This window comes from Polyodon spathula, chromosome 54, assembly GCF_017654505.1.
Source record: "Polyodon spathula isolate WHYD16114869_AA chromosome 54, ASM1765450v1, whole genome shotgun sequence".
NCBI lineage: Eukaryota > Metazoa > Chordata > Actinopteri > Acipenseriformes > Polyodontidae > Polyodon > Polyodon spathula.
This window is the reverse complement of record NC_054587.1, coordinates 1,751,014-1,771,176: the sequence shown is the minus strand read 5'-3', so window position 1 is coordinate 1,771,176 and position 20,163 is coordinate 1,751,014. Positions and strand designations below refer to the sequence as shown.

General features: G+C 42.3%; 1 protein-coding gene across 1 annotated transcript in view; it reads right to left on the bottom strand.

Moving 5' to 3' along the window:
- LOC121307233 (Fc receptor-like protein 2) overlaps positions 1 to 19,826 on the bottom strand; it is a 45,156-nt gene extending 25,330 nt beyond the window's left edge. The window contains exons 1-2 of the mRNA XM_041239370.1: positions 19,803 to 19,826; positions 17,175 to 17,514 (exon numbers count right to left, since the gene is read on the bottom strand). Of these exons, the coding sequence (XP_041095304.1) occupies positions 17,175 to 17,514; positions 19,803 to 19,826 (364 nt within the window). The remainder of the gene's footprint in view (positions 1 to 17,174; positions 17,515 to 19,802) is intronic.
- Between the last annotated feature and the right edge of the window lie 337 nt (positions 19,827 to 20,163).

Below are 20,163 nucleotides of genomic sequence, written 5' to 3'. Positions count from 1 at the left end.
AGCTCAGGGGGGTGTCTGAATCGTGTTTGGTGTTGCTGTATAATATATAAAACTATGCAGATTGAAGCTCAGGGGGGTGTCTGAATCGTGTTTGGTGTTGCTGTATAATATATAAAACTATGCAGATTGAAGCTCAGGGGTGCTGTCTGAATCGTGTTTGGTGTTGCTGTATAATATATAAAACTATGCAGATTGAAGCTCAGGGGGGCTGTCTGAATCGTGTTTGGTGTTGCTGTATAATATATAAAACTATGCAGATTGAAGCTCAGGGGGGCTGTCTGAATCGTGTTTGGTGTTGCTGTATAATATATAAAACTATGCAGATTGAAGCTCAGGGGGGCTGTCTGAATCGTGTTTGGTGTTGCTGTATAATATATAAAACTATGCAGATTGAAGCTCAGGGGGGTGTCTGAATCGTGTTTGGTGTTGCTGTATAATATATAAAACTATGCAGATTGAAGCTCAGGGGGGACTGTCTGAATCGTGTTTGGTGTTGCTGTATAATATATAAAACTATGCAGATTGAAGCTCAGGGGGGCTGTCTGAATCGTGTTTGGTGTTGCTGTATAATATATAAAACTATACAGATTGAAGCTCAGGGGGGCTGTCTGAATCGTGTTTGGTGTTGCTGTATAATATATAAAACTATGCAGATTGAAGCTCAGGGGGGCTGTCTGAATCGTGTTTGGTGTTGCTGTATAATATATAAAACTATGCAGATTGAAGCTCAGGGGGGGTGTCTGAATCGTGTTTGGTGTTGCTGTATAATATATAAAACTATGCAGATTGAAGCTCAGGGGGGTGCTGAATCGTGTTTGGTGTTGCTGTATAATATATAAAACTATGCAGATTGAAGCTCAGGGGGGTGTCTGAATCGTGTTTGGTGTTGCTGTATAATATATAAAACTATGCAGATTGAAGCTCAGGGGGGTGTCTGAATCGTGTTTGGTGTTGCTGTATAATATATAAAACTATGCAGATTGAAGCTCAGGGGGGTGTCTGAATCGTGTTTGGTGTTGCTGTATAATATATAAAACTATGCAGATTGAAGCTCAGGGGGGTGTCTGAATCGTGTTTGGTGTTGCTGTATAATATATAAAACTATGCAGATTGAAGCTCAGGGGGGCTGTCTGAATCGTGTTTGGTGTTGCTGTATAATATATAAAACTATGCAGATTGAAGCTCAGGGGGGCTGTCTGAATCGTGTTTGGTGTTGCTGTATAATATATAAAACTATGCAGATTGAAGCTCAGGGGGGCTGTCTGAATCGTGTTTGGTGTTGCTGTATAATATATAAAACTATGCAGATTGAAGCTCAGGGGGGGTGTCTGAATCGTGTTTGGTGTTGCTGTATAATATATAAAACTATGCAGATTGAAGCTCAGGGGGGTGTCTGAATCGTGTTTGGTGTTGCTGTATAATATATAAAACTATGCAGATTGAAGCTCAGGGGGGTGTCTGAATCGTGTTTGGTGTTGCTGTATAATATATAAAACTATGCAGATTGAAGCTCAGGGGGGTGTCTGAATCGTGTTTGGTGTTGCTGTATAATATATAAAACTATGCAGATTGAAGCTCAGGGGGGTGTCTGAATCGTGTTTGGTGTTGCTGTATAATATATAAAACTATGCAGATTGAAGCTCAGGGGGGTGTCTGAATCGTGTTTGGTGTTGCTGTATAATATATAAAACTATGCAGATTGAAGCTCAGGGTCTGAATCGTGTTTGGTGCACCTGTATAATCTTGACTAATTAAGCCAATAACTGGTTCAATTAAGTAACTGAGGGATTGGTTGAAACGAAAACCAGCAGCCACAGAAGCTCTCCAGGACCAGGGCTGGAGCCCCCTGGTGTGGCACTTCTGAATTGGTTTATTTTGGTAAATAACACGGTAATTGTTTTATTTTGTGTACGTTTGCTTTCTTGGCCGTCGTGCCGTTGCGTTTCTTATTTAAAGTTTAGATTTGTTTGATGATAAGGAGAGCAGTTGTGACTCATCACAGTACTGTGTGTCCAATTCCTGGTCACCCGGCCAGCCATCTTCGAAACCAACTAAAGAATTGTTCTTCACGTGTAGCCAGGGTTCCAATGGTGGTCCCATAACGTGGAAGGGCAGGGCACTGCTTGTAGATTGTGTGGTTGGTATGTTGCTGGTGGTGGTTGGCAGGGATGGGGTTAATTCCGATCCGTGCCAAATGCCTGTGAGAAGGTGGCTGGATGATCAATTTTTAATTCAACTCCAGCAACATAGTACTTAAGGATGAGAAATCCTTTGGTTGGGAGGTTGGTTTTTGGGTGAGGGTGAAATTGTATAGTATTCGGTGGTAGTCAGCGAAGGCCATTGCCCAGCCTGAAAGCCCTGGTAGTATTTATCGTTGGTTTGATTAAACCTTTTGTTTTGGACTTTGTTCCTGTGTTTTTGTTGCTGGTTTTAGAGCTTGTTTTGTTTGACCTTTTTAGTTTGCTCTGTGAGCAGTGTTTTGATTTGTGTAATAAATGCGCGCACCAGCGCTTAAACCCACAGTTACTGTTTTAGTCTCAAAAGTGTCAAACAAACCCATGTGCAGGACATCTGGATGGATCTGCACTTGTGGAGACCCAGCTCTGAGAAGATCCACGATGAAAATGTTTATAAAACAAATTTATACTGTATTGGATTACAGGGTAGGATAATGACAATACAGTTAGTGCCACAGAATGCAAAGTGGTTTTTAGCTTCATTAATAAATTTCTGGAAAATAGAAAATGAAAATATGGGCTAGATTCTCAAAGCTATTATTTCCAAATATTCATGAGCAAGTTTTATTCAAACAGTAAAAAGTCACACAATAAAGCTGCCAAACGAGAAATGTAAAACTCAGACATTTAGTTCAGTCACTTGCAAGTAGTCTGAAATTGATTCTTATTTTCTTATTCATTAATAATAATAATAATAATAATAATAATAATAATAATATAATAATAATAATAATAATAATGAAACTTCATTTTAAAGCAAAAATATGTTTTTATGCAAACGATGCTGCATGGAATTATTATAAAAATTAATAACAATAAAACTTTATTTTATGTAAAAATTTATTCTCATCTCAGCACACTGGAAATCCAGCTGCCCTCACACACACTGTGCAGATAACATCTTGTATACTGAGCCTGATCTCAGCACACTGGAAATCCAGCTGCACTCACACACACTGTGCAGATCACATCTTGTATACTGAGCCTGATCTCAGCACACTGGAAATCCAGCTGCACTCACACACACTGTGCAGATCACATCTTGTATACTGAGCCTGATCTCAGCACACTGGAAACCAGCTGCACTCACACACACTGTGCAGATCACATCTTGTATACTGAGCCTGATCTCAGCACACTGGAAATCCAGCTGCACTCACACACACTGTGCAGATCACATCTTGTATACTGAGCCTGATCTCAGCACACTGGAAATCCAGCTGCACTCACACACACTGTGCAGATCACATATTGTATACTGAGCCTGATCTCAGCACACTGGAAATCCAGATGAACTCACACACACTGTGCAGATCACATATTGTATACTGAGCCTGATCTCAGCACACTGGAAATCCAGATGAACTCACACACACTGTGCAGATCACATCTTGTATACTGAGCCTGATCTCAGCACACTGGAAATCCAGCTGCACTCACACACACTGTGCAGATCACATCTTGTATACTGAGCCTGATCTCAGCACACTGGAAATCCAGCTGAACTCACACACACTGTGCAGACACACTGATCTCAGCACACTGAAATCCAGCTGCACTCACACACACTGTGCAGATCACATCTTGTATACTGAGCCTGATCTCAGCACACTGGAAACATCTTGTATACTGAGCCTGATATCAGCACACTGGAAATCCAGCAACTCACACACACTGTGCAGATCACATCTTGTATACTGAGCCTGATCTCAGCACACTGGAAATCCAGCTGCACTCACACACACTGTGCAGATCACATCTTGTATACTGAGCCATCTCAGCACACTGGAAATCCAGCTGCACTCACACACACTGTGCAGATCACATCTTGTATACTGAGCCTGATCTCAGCACACTGGAAATCCAGCTGCACTCACACACACTGTGCAGATCACATGCTTGTCTTGTATACTGAGCCTGATCTCAGCACACTGGAAATCCAGCTGACTCACACACACTGTGCAGATCACATCTTGTATACTGAGCCTGATCTCAGCACACTGGAAATCCAGCTGCACTCACACACACTGTGCAGATCACATCTTGTATACTGAGCCTGATCTCAGCACACTGGAAATCCAGCTGCACTCACACACACTGTGCAGATCACATCTTGTATACTGAGCCTGATCTCAGCACACTGGAAATCCAGCTGCACTCACACACACTGTGCAGATCACATCTTGTATACTGAGCCTGATCTCAGCACACTGGAAATCCAGCTGCACTCACACACACTGTGCAGATCACATCTTGTATACTGAGCCTGATCTCAGCACACTGGAAATCCAGATGAACTCACACACACTGTGCAGATCACATCTTGTATACTGAGCCTGATCTCAGCACACTGGAAATCCAGCTGCACTCACACACACTGTGCAGATCACATCTTGTATACTGAGCCTGATCTCAGCACACTGGAAATCCAGATGAACTCACACACACTGTGCAGATCACATCTTGTATACTGAGCCTGATCTCAGCACACTGGAAATCCAGCTGCACTCACACACACTGTGCAGATCACATCTTGTATACTGAGCCTGATCTCAGCACACTGGAAATCCAGCTGCACTCACACACACTGTGCAGATCACATCTTGTATACTGAGCCTGATCTCAGCACACTGGAAATCCAGCTGCACTCACACACACTGTGCAGATCACATCTTGTTTTACTGACCCCCATTAACTATACCCTTGTCTGGTAACATCAGCCCATCCTATTGATATTGCCTGCAGCAGCCTATACACTTAGAAATGCAGAGTCAGCAAATAAAATACTGCACCTCTTTTTTTTTTTTTTTTACCCAAAATATATTTAAAAGCAACAAATACAAAGAAATAAAAAAAAGTCGCTGGTTATATTAAGAGCTCCAAGGTACTCGAGCAGTTTGCATATCTTGTTTTTACACTGGAGCACAAGGTCAGCAGGGCCGTTGAGCAGACGCAGAACAAAACGTCCCCCTGTTTGAAAATCTATCTATATTGGGTTGCTGTGATTATCTTTGTCATCATTATCATGACTTCATTTGAAAAAATCCTGTCTCACTGTGAGATGGTCGTTCTAGTTATTCTGTGGTACACACGGAACGAGTTATAAAGTGGTATGATTGTGGCTCCTATTTCCCATTACAGTAAGACCTGTGATCTGGCTATCAGGTGGAACACAAACTGCACTCTCATACCTACAGTATGGCTCCCAACGACAGCATTATAAAGGTGGGTACTGTATATACTGTATTCTATTATATGCATTTATATAGTATATTAATTATAGTTCAAGCTTTAATCAATTTTTCCAAATGATGTGTTTTTAATAGATACATAATTTGTATGTGTCGTTGTTATCAAATATATCGTGTTTGCACAGTAAAAGTCCAATGTTTTTCTTATCTGTAGACTGGCCCAGGAACGCTGTCCTAAATCAATCAACCAGTTCAGTAGCTAGGAGCAGGCCTGAATCTCAGTCTCTAATTTCAGGAGGGACTGTGATCTCTGACATGCACTCCTTCTCAGCGTCTCCGGTTTCAGGCTGGCTCTCATCCCCGGGGACCCTCGTCCTTTACTGATGTGGGTCAGAGAGAGGAGAGAAAATAGTCAGCTCTCCACACACTGAAACAAGCCGAGAAGAGAGCTGCATGGAAGGGAGGGAGGCTGGCTCTGGGAGGGAGGGAGGCTGGCTCTAGTGGTTAAGGCTGGGACTGGGAGGGAGGGAGGCTGGCTCTAGTGGTTAAAGCTGGGACTGGGAGGGAGGCTGGCTCTAGTGGTTAAAGCTGGGACTGTGGTTAAAGCTGGGACTGGGAGGGAGGGAGGCTGGCTCTAGTGGTTAAAGCTGGGACTGGGAGGGAGGGAGGCTGGCTCTAGTGGTTAAAGCTGGGACTGGGAGGGAGGGAGGCTGGCTCTAGTGGTTAAAGCTGGGACTGGGAGGGAGGGAGGCTGGCTCTAGTGGTTAAAGCTGGGACTGGGAGGGAGGGAGGCTGGCTCTAGTGGTTAAAGCTGGGACTGGGAGGGAGGGAGGCTGGCTCTAGTGGTTAAAGCTGGGACTGGGAGGGAGGGAGGGAGGCTGGCTCTAGTGGTTAAAGCTGGGACTGGGAGGGAGGGAGGCTGGCTCTAGTGGTTAAAGCTGGGACTGGGAGGGAGGGAGGCTGGCTCTAGTGGTTAAAGCTGGGCTGGGGAGGGAGGCTGGCTCTAGTGGTTAAAGCTGGGACTGGGAGGGAGGGAGGCTGGCTCTAGTGGTTAAAGCTGGGACTGGGAGGGAGGGAGGCTGGCTCTAGGGAGGCTGGCTCTGGGACTGGGAGGGAGGGAGGCTGGCTCTAGTGGTTAAAGCTGGGACTGGGAGGAGGTGCATTGTCTCAAGTAGTTATAGCTGAAGTACTGGGAGGGAAGGATTCTGGCTTTAGTGGGTAGGGGTGAATGTCTGGGAAGGAATGGGTTTGACTAAAGTGTTTAAAGATGGACCTGAGGGGGTGGAAAGGGGATGAGGACATGATTCAAGGAGCAGGAAAGAGAAAGTTACTGTAGAATAGCTCACTTTCTTTTCCTTCTTTGGGAGGACTGTGGCATACATGGACTCTGCATTACCTGCTGCGGGTTTGCCTGCGGAGAAATGCACCCTGATTAATAGAGGGAGGAGAGAGAGAGAGAGAGAGGGGAGGGGTTCTAGATGCTCTCCAGCAATCCTTATCTGAGGGCTTTGCTTGGCTGATCTCAGAGTACAACACCTCAGGCTGGTTATCTGCCAGGGTTTTACCTGGGAAATAGAGACAACGATCTGAGTCTGAGAATCTGGCTCATTGTTATCTTTTAATCATAGTATTTACAAGGCTAGGAGACATTATTTTGTCACTCTTCTGAGCAGATCAAATTTTGAAGACTCTTCTTTTCACTTGCAACCTGGTCAGTTTGACCCAGCAATGTTTATTCAATGCCATAACTACTTACTTTAGAGAACAAGGAGTCAGGGTAGGGGGTGAAAGGGAAAAACAAATTCCCCACCACCCAATCTGTTCCAGTACGGGCTGGAGGGGAGTGTAAAGGGTTCATTCTACGTTAGAAACATGAACAGTTTCGATTATCCTTTATAGAAACACTGGGCAGAGGGGTATTAGGAAGCCTGTCCAATACAGAGGGTTGAGGGGAGGAAAGAGGTTTCATACCCTTCTTCTTCACATTCTTCATGTCGAGCTCTGAATAAAGGGCATCACTGTTGTCTGCAGCACTGGGGTTATCTACAGGTAGAGATTCACACCGTGGATGAGAAAGGTATTCAATCATGCATTAGGTACATCACTTGGATATATAGTGTTGGTTTAGTAGTCTATAAAATACAGTTGCAGCCGGATCTTTTTTCAGTAGCGTGCTTAATGACAATGTGTAACACTTAAGAAACACTTGTTCTATAAATATAAAATACTGGAGTCCCTTAAGTAATGAATTATTATTTTAGATTCACTTTACATGGTTGCATTATTTAATCATGACGTCTTGGTGACGTTTAAGGCAGCGGGATGGCCAGAGTGGAGCTCTCAGAAACATGTCTAACCCTTTGCGGTCCTGTATCAGATCAGGTCCGACAGTACGATTTTCCCTTTTCGGTCCAATGGCGGACCCTGTCCAACATCAAAAAGAAGTCAAGCGCAGGACTCTAGTCATTTTTTCTCTGGAAAAAAAAGCAGAGAAAATCTTTCAATGGCCGAGTGAGACCGATAGGAGCCGATTGAAGCCGGAAAAAAAAGGGAGCGTATCTGAATAATAGAGCTAGTCTCTGCACCACATAGATAAGACGGACACAAACAAAGGAGACAGCTGCTTCTGCATTCAGAGCTCAAAGAACATCACAGACATCTGCAGAGCTTTCTGAGATGAGATAGTAATCAAACAATGACTGGGATCACATTATTGAGGAGTTTGGTGATAAAACGAGTGATCAGGAAAGGATTGATTAGTATGCATGTCTATAATGAGGTATGTGAAAAATACAGCGAATATGGGGTGGGGCTTGGCTGGAAATGCAATACTGATGTCCTTTTGCCATGCAGTGACTTTTAAACCTGTTTTACTCTGAAAAATCCCTTTTTAAACAGCGCTTGTAAAATAAACAGCACGTGTGAAAATAAATTGGACCCGATGTGCCTGACAAGTGCTGAATAAATGGACCGCTAATGGCTTAACCCCAAGTTCATCTGGTCCCGCTAACCTGTCAGCATGCAACTGACTGCCTCTGGTTTCTGTGAAAAACAAATCTGTTCCATGTATTTCTGATGGTTAACGGCTACACTCTGGGGTACCACATTCTCTGGACATTAGACATGTTTCTGAGTGCTCTACTGTGACCATACACTTTTAAGAAGCCCCCGTGATGTGAGGACTGATTACATACTGTACAAATCAATTCTAAACAGGAAGAAGACATTAGTTAAGACAACTCTAGCCGTTATACCCAAGCCAAGTCGCTGTTTGAAGTCCATGAAACACAAAGCAACTCTCAGGCAAGCTTTTCTTACACATTTTCCAGCAGCTGCTTCGAGATAGAGCAAGACTATGAAATTGATGTTAAGTTTGGTAATCATGTTGCTACTGTATCAGCCAGCTGCTTCAGAAGCTGCCAGAAATAGTTGGCTGAAGCTTGCCTCGTGTTCCACTGGCTTTAGGAATCTATAAACCTCCTTTGCTGCTCACCTATTTGTAACAATTAGGATTTAACATTGCTGTTTGTGAAACACGGACAACTGATTCTCATGACTCTGATATTTGGAAAATGGTTACTGGCTTTCTTTTTAGTGATTTTCCCCAGTTTTTAGTTCAGGGGTTTCCAGTTTAAAACACATTTTGAAAAGTTGTTCCCCTATCAAGCAGGTTTGAGATCGTCTAACTGAAACATGATAAAATTCGTTTCTGGGTTTGTCTTCATTGTTCTCTATATCTCCGCTGGTGGCTCAGAGAGGATTTTTTGTCATTCTTACCTTCTTGCTTCTTGACAAGGACAGCAGAGTACAGGGCATCACAGTCGCGTTTTGATCTGGGTTTAGCTGAAAAGATAAATACTGAACAATGAAACGAAATGCCAGTCACTTTAAGGTTTACATTGTAGTGTGCCTATGCAAAAGCCCTACCAAACTACTAAAGCAAAGCAATATTCATAAAGCCACTAATGTCCAAATCTCTCATGCCCACAGAGGAAAATTGAATTCGTAGATAGACACAACCTACAGTACACTTGTATGATAAAGATTATTATCACATACTGAATCACACAGTGTCCTTCTATTCAATATGTAGTCATTGTAACAAGGGGGAGATCTGTGCTGACTCATCTGGTGCGTTCATAGTGCTGTGGGTCATGGCAGTGACATGGAGAGGTGGGTGTGTGGGCTCTCCCTCTCTCTGAGTGGCTGAGAGGCGGGCCTTGGGAGGATTGCTAGCCCTACAGAATAACGTTCTGCTGTTCCCGCAGGTCTGCCCCTCTAAGAAGTGCCCAGCTTGCGGAAGCTCTGGTCCAGGACTGAGAACTGCCGGGAGAAAAGACCTGAAAGAAATCTAAAGAGAAGAAAACCAAGGCAGTGATAGCGGGGAACCCTTGGGCAGACCTCGTCAGTATACAGACAGCAGGCTGAGGGAGCAGTAAGTGTAGGACGGGGACCCGGGTCGTACGGGTAGCGACGGCCGGGGTAACGCTGCCGAATGCAGCACCTTTATTTTGTAGTTTTATTACTGTATTTTATTTTCCTTTTTTTCTTTCGCCTTCTGTTTTTGATTATTCATTTTGAGCACCTGCGCCTACATTTGAACTGTTTACCGACATTGGAGTTCCTGTAGGCCTGTCTACCATCGCTGGTAGTCAGGCCACAGACAATAGCACCCTCTGCGGGCTAAAAGAGAACTAAATAAAAAAGGGCACTTGTGCTGTTTTTCAAGTACATACTTCTGTCTCCCGTGTGTCAGTGAATTACCCACCACCCTTCCACGGTAATGTACAGGTTAAATTTAATGGACAATCCAATACATGTTTTGTTTTCTGACCTGCTAATAAAATATCACATTATAATATGAGCCCTGAAAGAGAGGAGACTCAATACAGAAATACCTGGCTTTGTATTCTTTAAGTCAATCGTAGAGTAAAGGATTTCGTCACCATTGGATGCTGAGGGGGTGTCAGTGACATGCACAGCTGGAAATACAAAATTGCAGTCATTAGCAACAAACATGAAATGTAAATGTGACTTAAGGGCAGAAGCCTACATAAATCCCCAGAGACAGACACTCAATAGTTATGCTAAAGAATGTCCAGACCAGATTTCATCACAACTGAACATGTGTTTCTTAAGACAGAAGTATACATGCAAGTGTGATGGACAGACAGACACGGCACCTCTAAAAATTCTAACACTCAATTTGGGAGCTGATGTTTAGGTGAGGTTTTGAGTCGGTAACTCTGTAACTCTGTGTAACTGTGTTGTGTTTGAGGTAGTGAAGCCAAATACCCAACGTAGGCCATCTAGGTTCTGCCTTGTTAATTCGTTCCAGTGTTTTGTTTGTTGGTTTAATAAATGCCAAATTCTCAAACAAAGGATTTCTACTCCCTTGTGGTCATGTGGCTGGAGATGGTGTAGAGAAGGTGTCAAGTGGAATGGGATGGAGAGGAGTTCCAGAGGCCCTGACCTTGGTTCTGTTGACACGGCATTACTTCTGCGTATACGGTCTCTATTTTGGATGTGGTGCAGTTACCTGGAAATGCAGTCAACAGCAAAAAAAAAGAAAGAACCAGCATCAGAACAAGAACAGGTCCTGCAAGCATGCTGCCCAGGGCAGTGCATACACCAGCACTGCCTGCATCTGCATGCATCAGGAATGCAGCTTCTCAAGATTGATGTTATCTGTACCATTTAAGACATTATTTAATAGACTTCAATTAAATCCCCATTTCATGTACTGTTTCAATAAATTAAATAATTAAGTTTTAGTATAGTTTACAGTTCACAGTATTAAGCTTTGGAATTATCATAGAATGATTCCCATTTTTTTTAATGGTATTTTTTTTACGGACACGTGATCTGTCAGTAACTCACCAGGCTGTTGTCCAAGTCTGGAGAGCTCCATTCCTCTCAAGGGCTGTGCAGGAGTCTGATCAGCAGGGCGCCTGTAAGAGACAGAGAGAGGGGATCAATGTACCAGAGAGGATAGAAGATAATTACTGTTGCTTTGCTTCTATGTGCACCATGAAACCAGACCATAAAACTCAACCTCATCTCGTTCCAACATCAAACTGGGGCAGCCTACAGCTGATTCTACCTGCAGTCTGAGAGCACATGGGCACACTCCCTGAGATTTTGAGGTATAGTATTTCAGCCACCCTGTTATCCTAACTGGGCCTGACAGATTCCCAATTCAAAAATGGTTTGATTCTGCTTCCGATGGAACAAATACAGCAGGATTGTTTCAGATCCTGTTTCAGAATCATCGCATATTTGCTTGATAACTGGCTGACTTCTTACGTGGTCCAGCAGCTGTCTTATGAAGATAAATTCAACTCTCGTGAACCTCAATCTCTATGGTGCAGTATTGAAAAAATAGCTTCAAATAATAATGCCCATCTGTCCATTAGCCTAAACATTGCATTACATTATCAGCTGGAAATGTGTTTAAGGGGGCATTTGTTTTTGAACGTGTTACCCCTGTCTCCTTTTCAGTTTTACAGCCACTCAATGATATCTGGCTCGTTGCCATGACTAAGAGCAGGTAACCTGCCCTTCCCAGAATCCTACTGGTAAATGATGTTGCAGTACGACTATAGTTCACTTCTAAATAAGAGTACAAGGCATTAGTAAGACCTCATCTTGAATATTGTGTTCAGTTCTGGTCACCTCGCTACAAAAAGGATATTGCTGCTCTAGAAAGAGTGCAAAGAAGAGCGACCAGAATTATCCTGGGTTTAAAAGGCATGTCATATGCAGACAGGCTAAAAGAATTGAATCTATTCAGTTTTGAACAAAGAAGACTACGCGGCAATCTGATTCAAGCATTCAAAATTTTAAAAGGTATTGACAATGTCGACCCAGGGGACTTTTTCGACCTGAAAAAAGAAACAAGGACCAAATGGAGATGAGACAAAGGGGCATTCAGAACAGTAAATAAGAGGCACTTTTTACACAGAGAATTGTGAGGGTCTGGAATCAACTCCCCAGTAATGTTGTTGAAGCTGACACCCTGGGATCCTTCAAGAAGCTGCTTGATGAGATTCTGGGATCAATAAGCTACTAACAACCAAATGAGCAAGATGGGCCGAATGGTCTCCTCTCGTTTGTAAACTTTCTTATGTTCTTATGTTCCTATAATGCATTCATTGTCCCAAACCGGTCCAGACCATTCTCTGAATGTGAAAGACTGATGTTACACCAGATGAAACTAGATGGCTAAACTTATTAAAAAAAATCCTTGCAGTTGTGAGAAGTGAAAGGTGTATGATGCAATCGATCCCCACATAGCTACAGCAGAAACCCTTTAAAATCTGGTTCAGGTTTTAAAATTGCCTGCATTCATGGGAAAGGCTCTAAATGAGACAAGGTGGTTTGGTCACACAACAACGCCGTGTGTGTGCAGCGTGAGATCTCGCTGGCACAGCATGATGAGAACCTGCAGTCACGGCATGCCAACAGCTAGAAGAGTCATGCCAAGCACATAGTCATTCTGTCAGCCATTTCAGCTGCTTGCAATTGATATTAAACTCGATATTCTTACCTCGATTTGGCAGCAGTGAAAAGAAAACCTGCAAATAAAAGAAACAAAGGTATATTTTGTTTTTTTTTTTCCCTGGGGTTGGTCAGTGTAATTTGATCTATCTATATGGTAAACTAAGGTAGAAAATATGTCTTTTTTTGTTTATTTAAAGGTGGAGATGGTGCATATTTCTAATCAGAATGCAAGAATAGTTTGTACATGGAAATCTATTCATGACACAAACCAGTTGGAATGTTAATATGTTAATATACACCAGGAAAGTGACAAGGTGAAACAATTCAATTGGCTGGTTTTAATAAGTGCTGGCGGCAGTAACACGTTCTCTAAACTTTTAAAAAGCTGGAGAACTGAGTAATTCCAGCCCATTCTGAGGTCTGTGTCATCTCATTCAGTATTATTACAAAATAAATACTCAAATAAATACATTCAATAACACAGGTTTCTAATAGAAATCTCTCAAGATATTTAATGAAAGAACTAGACTTAATGGTTGTCCTTGAATTTATTAAGATTGTTTTAACATTTCTAAATTTATCACTTTGACTAAAGGTTTGAAGAAAGTCTTTGTGTCTGAAATTCAGTCTTCAAACCAGCGTTTAACTAGTAAATTCAGAGTGTGAGCCTCACCTTTGGTCTTGTATCGGTAGCACAGCAATATTGTGACCAGAATAAAAATGATCGAAGCCAGCGAGACACTGAGAGGAACAGTGATCCACGACCAGGACTCTGAGGGGAGAGGAGGGGTGAGGGAGCACCATTCACAATCATAAGGAATACTTGACACATTATTTTCAAAAGAGGCAAAATAAGAACTAGGTCGCAAAATGATTTCAAAAGCCTGATTAAATGTCACTATGTGTGACGCATATGTTAGATCTCCCTCCCAACCTGTGAGGGCGCTGTGTAAAGGGAACAGAGTACCCTGGACTAAAAGGCATGACAATTTATTCCCGTGGGTATCTGGAAGTCGGCCAGCTAGAAAAGGGGCGGAGCTACGGCACGCAAACTCAATGACCCGGACGGGAAACAGCGTGGCATCCGTGGATTGGAGAGCAGTTTGGTTACGAGTCAAACCCGGGGATTAAAGTTACGAGTGACACACGCCTATAAATAATATAATTTATTTATAGGTGTTCACCATAAGGCCCTGGACATTGTCAAATAAGTTCAACAAACACCCAAGTAATCGTCTGTCTGATTTGCACCCGCTCTGCACTGCACTCACCTGTATCCACTCACCATTTTGTCACTTGATTTATATTTTTTAAGCATCAAGAAGTGAATACAGGACGAATTTCAGCTAGCTCATATACTTAGCAACCTAAATCAGGTTTGTAGAAATCCCTTAGCGACCTAGTCCTCATTTTGCCCCTTTTGAAAATCACGCTGATACTGCAGTCCTACAAATTTAAGACGCAGCCAAAATTTTCCACCCTCAATTTCGGGAAAAATAAAACATTAAATAAAGATGCATTTACAATGATGCAGCCTGAATTACGCGTGAGCAAGCAGTTTTACGGCCGTCTGCCATCACTCAGAGCATTGCAGTTAAGCGCTGCTTCTCCTTTCCAGTCATGATTAATGCACCTCTTTTTTCCCTTTTTGTGAACTGTGGCATTGCTTGGCATGTCGGAAAATACAGGGGTCTGATCAGCATTTCCGATCCGATCAGCATGTCGTGGATGGTTCGAGATCGGCCAGGGACGTTTTTGTTCGTCTTTGATCAAGCGGTCAGCCACGTTCCTGTTTCTGTACTCGCGGAGTCACCTCTTTTGTTGGCGATTTTAATCACTACAGTCGAATTTAAGATGCAGGCCATTTTTGGAGAAGAAAAAAATTCTTTAAAATTAAATTTTTTTAAAAAAGAACGTGGTATATAAAAGCATAAACAGGAGAGTTCAAGATCTGGGCAAAAGCTGTTTCTTTGGTGAAAATAGGCGATATACTTTTTGATCTGAAGAGGCTGTTCTTACTTTGCACTTCAATGCGTAATTCCTGGCTACTCTTCCTCACTCCCTGTGACTCCACAGCACACGTGTAGCTCCCAGCGTGGCTCATCTCAGTGCTGGCTATGCTGTACAGTGCAGGGCCAGTGCTATTAATCACAGGCTCCCCGTCTCTCAGAATGGTGTAGTGGAGTTGAGAGCGGGGGGGTTTGTTCATTGTTGCCTCACAGGTCAGGTTAAGAGCCTCTCCCTCCTTCACTGTGGCTCTAGGAGAGGCTGACAGAGTCACCCTGGAGAACAGCTCTGACACAAAACAACAAGAACACAGTCAGAGGGTCTGTGGAGAGTCAAACCAGGTGAAGCCTCTTCCAGCTATAGACAGTGCAGCCTTTAAGGACTGGCATTGTGGTTATAGATGCAAAAATGAATGGTTTGACTGTCACATAAATTGGATACATGACTTCAAACGGCCATACAGAGAGATTATATACTGAATGTTCCTCGTGTGCTAAGAGTAATCCCACACATGAGCCAGCAACCGCTGACCTCCAAAGACACGTTGCTTATTTAAGACACAATAAAGAGGCAGTCCATAATCTTTCCTATAGCACGAATGAGACACTTCCTGCACACCTCGTATTTGTTATTTATGAGACTGGTTTGATTGAAAAGAGTAGCCTTCATTGGGAAAGGCAACAGTCCGACAGTGGAGAGAAACTTTATTTTAGTGAATGCATATTCTAACCCAGTCTTCCCTGTATAGCTCTGGCTAGTGTGAGTGCAGTAAAGTAGCCTTCATTGGAAAAGGCATATTACATATGTCTGGGTACTGTTTGGAATTGGAATTCCTCAATCACAGTCAACACATATATCCATCACCAGCATACAACATTAAAAGGCTAAGTAGCTATAAAGTCACCTGAATCATTTCCAATTCTGGATTTCTTTTGAAAATGTTTTTGTGATTTAAAAGCACACACAAAAAAGGGAAAGGCGTTTATAAAATAGTGTTTTTCATGAAGAGAAACCCTCTCTAAAACACTTGAAAAGGTTTTGCGCATTGCAAGCTTGATTTGATTAATAAAAGAAGGCTTTAAAAGAGAACATTGCTATTGGTTTGTTGTTAATATTGGTTATTGTTTGATGCCCACAGTCTAGAATCATGGAATACCCAAAGAATTTCCACAACACTGAAAACCTCATCTGCTCCTACTAGCCGAATTTGAGAGAGGCATTCAAACCCCCTGCAAATTTAGCAGAGGGATAATGATCATAATCTTTTATACAGTATTATCATTATCTGTTCAATCTTTTACAGGGTTGTGGTGAGTTGGAGCCTAACCCAGCAGACAAAGGGCACAAGGTGGGACTACACCCTTGATGGGATGCCAGTCCATCGCAGGGCATCACACACACAGAGGGCAATTTAGAGTGATCAATCACCCTGAACAGCATGTCTTTGGACTGTGGGAGGAAACTGGAGTTCCCAGAGAAAAAACCACACGAACACAAGGAGAACATGCAAACTCCACACAGGCAGAACCCTAGACGGGAATCAAACCCAGGACCCTGGCACTGTGAGGCAGCAGCGCTAACCACCACGCCACCGTGACGCTCCTTATACAATACAGTGTACCTAATTAGATTTTTTTTTTACTACCTGTTTTTGTCACTGCTTTTTAAAAGTATTTTAATGTATTTATTTAAAGGGTATTTTATTATCTTATCTTTTACTATTTCTCTAAATTGTTTTGTAAATTATTGTTATTATTATTTGAGGTGATTTATTATGAAACACCCTATATAAGAAATAAAGATTGATTGATTGATTGATTGATTGATTGCAGTTGTAAGATGTGAAACTATAAGGGCCCATTGAAAAGCATCCCTGGTGATTATCTCTGGGAATGGAGGCTCCAGGGTGAGTGTAGTCTGGGGCAGCGCTGGAGAAATATAAAGATGATTTAATTGCAGTGTTCCCTGCCATTTAGATAAAGATAAATAAATAAAAGGAAATTAATATAAAGAGAAAGGGGGTCTTTAATGATAAACTTAATTTGCTCTTTAAAATAATATTAATTAAAAGCAAAAGAATCAGTCAAATAATTTTGTTTCTGCATCATATCTATTTTAATTTAAAGGAAATAGAGCTACAAATTAATCTTCTTTTGGTATAATACTGAGACTTTTTAAATTAATTTTCTCTATGGCTGGCTGCCATCTTTCTTACAGGCTCAGTTCAGTCACTCACGTGATACTTGTATCCTGACAGCATTGCTGTATTGTGAGTAAAACGGTTTGCTCCCCCTTTTAGCTCGACACCAGTACTCTCCACTGTGGGACACAGCATCAGCTCTGATTGTGTATCCGGCTCCAGTTCCACTGCTGCTGTCAGTCTGGTACACTGGAGTACTGGACTGACTGTCTTTATACCAGAGATATCTCCAGCCATCAGAGCCCCCCTCAACCCTACAGCTCAGGGTCACTGTGTCTCCTTCGAATATCTCTCCTGCAGGCTCCCGGGTCAGTGCAGGCTTTGGCTTGTCAGCTAAATTAGAGGAGACAACAGAATTATTGCAGTGCACATTTCCCTCTTACATTCAAAAAAAAACTTTACCCTCTAGATTCTGTAATAGTGCAAACTTTCAAACCACTTGTTATTATGTAACTATTGTAGATTGTAGATTACTGTATCCCAGAGGGACATGGAATACCTTCCCAGTGTGTGTTTGTGAAAGGATAGAGGGAGACAGAGAGGGGGTACTCAGTCTCACTGATGAGAAGGCAGGAACAGTTCAGTGTAGATTGAGGAATCCTCTCAGTGTGTGAAGGTGACAGAAATGGAATGGAGGGGCAGACAGCACTCACACCGATGAGAAGGAAAGAAGGGCGGAGGAGCGGAGGAAACAGGGGAACTCTCTCAGTGTGTTTGTGGTGAAAATTGCACTGTCCTGCTAAAGACCAGTCTGACTGGAATAGTATTGCACTGTCCTGCTAAAGACCAGTCTGACTGGAATAGTATTGCACTGTCCTGCTAAAGACCAGTCTGACTGGAATAGTATTGCACTGTCCTGCTAAAGACCAGTCTGACTGGAATAGTATTGCACTGTCCTGCTAAAGACCAGTCTGACTGGAATAGTATTGCACTGTCCTGCTAAAGACCAGTCTGACTGGAATAGTATTGCACTGTCCTGCTAAAGACCAGTCTGACTGGAATAGTATTGCACTGTCCTGCTAAAGATCCAGTCTGACTGGAATAGTATTGCACTGTCCTGCTAAAGATCAGTCTGACTGGAATAGTATTGCTGTCACTGCTAAAGACCAGTCTGGAAGATAGTATGGAATAGTATTGCACTGTCCTGCTATGTCTGACTGCCATGTCTTAGAACTACTGTAAATATCTGTTCAAACTGCAGCTGTAGTTTAGAGAAAATGACCATTGACTGGGGTATTTTCTAAAACCTCAAAGCAAATGCATTACTCATTGATTGTTTGATTTAATTCATGTATTTAATAGATTGCTTGATCACACAGTGTAACTTTATGAAGTGCATTACTGAACTATGTATGTGTTTGTGAGCTATTCTGTAGCCAATAAACTGCTTTATTAAACTAGTGTTCTGCCTTATTACTGATACACCTTCAACATGTAGTTCAACTTCAAAGGATGTGTTGTATTAAGAACATAAGAAGGTTTACAAACGAGAGGAGGCCATTCGGCCCATCTTGCTCGTTTGGTTGTTAGTAGCTTATTGATCCCAGAATCTCATCAAGCAGCTTCTTGAAGGATCCCAGGGTGTCAGCTTCAACAGCATTACTCGGGAGTTGATTCCAGACCCTCACGATTCTCTTTGCCTAATCACTATTTATGACCCCTGACCCTTGTTTCTTTTCTCAAGTTGAAAAAGTCCCTTGGGTTCGACATTGTCAACACCTTTTAGAATTTTGAATGCTTGAATCAGGTCGCCGAGTCATCTTCTTTGTTCAAGACTGAATAGATTCATTTCTTTTAGCCTGTCTGCATATGACATGCCTTTTAAACCGGGGATAATTCTGGTCGCTCTTCTTTGCACTCTTTCTAGAGCAGCAATATCCTTTTTGAAGCTCGGTGAGCAGAACTGAACACAATATTCAAGATGAGGTCTTACTAATGCATTGTACAGTTTTAACATTACTTCTCTTGATTTAAATTCAACACTTTTCACAATATATCCGAGCATCTTGTTGGCCTTTTTATAGCTTCCCCACATTGTCTAGATGAAGACATTTCAGAGTCAACATAAACTCCTAGGTCTTTTTCATAGATTCCTTCTTCAATTTCAGTATCTCCCATATGGTATTTATAATGCACATTTTTATTGCCTGCATGCAGTACCTTACACTTTTCTCTATGAAATCATTATTAAATTAATTAAACCTTGTTTTTTAGGTGTAGTTTTACAATTCTGGAATGGACAATGTTTACTGTAACATTAATGTACGAAACCATACTATCAGAGCATTACGACCATGGGGAGCACTCAGTCAGACTGTTGCCCACAGAGCTGGTGCATTGTGGGAAGGATATTTGGATTCAACCGGCCATCTTTGCTGAGGGCGAGTGGGCAAACTTGGAGGAGTTCGGCAAGCGGTTACCACACTTTACCCACGTGTTACCAATACATTTGTGTGACTCCAAATACTTTAAGTTGTGTATTTATTTACATTGTCGTACTTTATGGTGTGTAAGGGCTTCCGCAGCAGTGGCACCAAGGCTGTGCATACTGGCTGTGCTTAGGGGGCAGTCCAGAGAATCGAATGTGTACTTCACTAGACACCGCAACTCTGCTGGCAGTGAGATAAAATACATTAAGGCTCGAGATTAATAATAGTTACTGACCTCCTGTGTGGACACTCGGATCATCTTCTACACAAGGGTGCCTGTGCTGCTATGCAACCCCAGCCTCAGTCCCAGTACACTGTAACCACTGGTGAGTCTGAACTGTTTGATTTGAACTATTCAAAAGAGCCAGAAAGACAGCCAAGGAATAAAACCCATAAAAGGCATACTTCAGCTGTGCAGTGCGTTATTGGACAGATATACCTTAGTTATATATATATATATATGATACATTCCACTATATATATATAACAGTGTACCTGATATACTTCCATTTTTGCAGGTGACAGTATCATTGTGTCATACATCTGTCACATGAGTGTCCTGTTCTTAAAGTGCTCCCCTTCCCTCTATACATGTT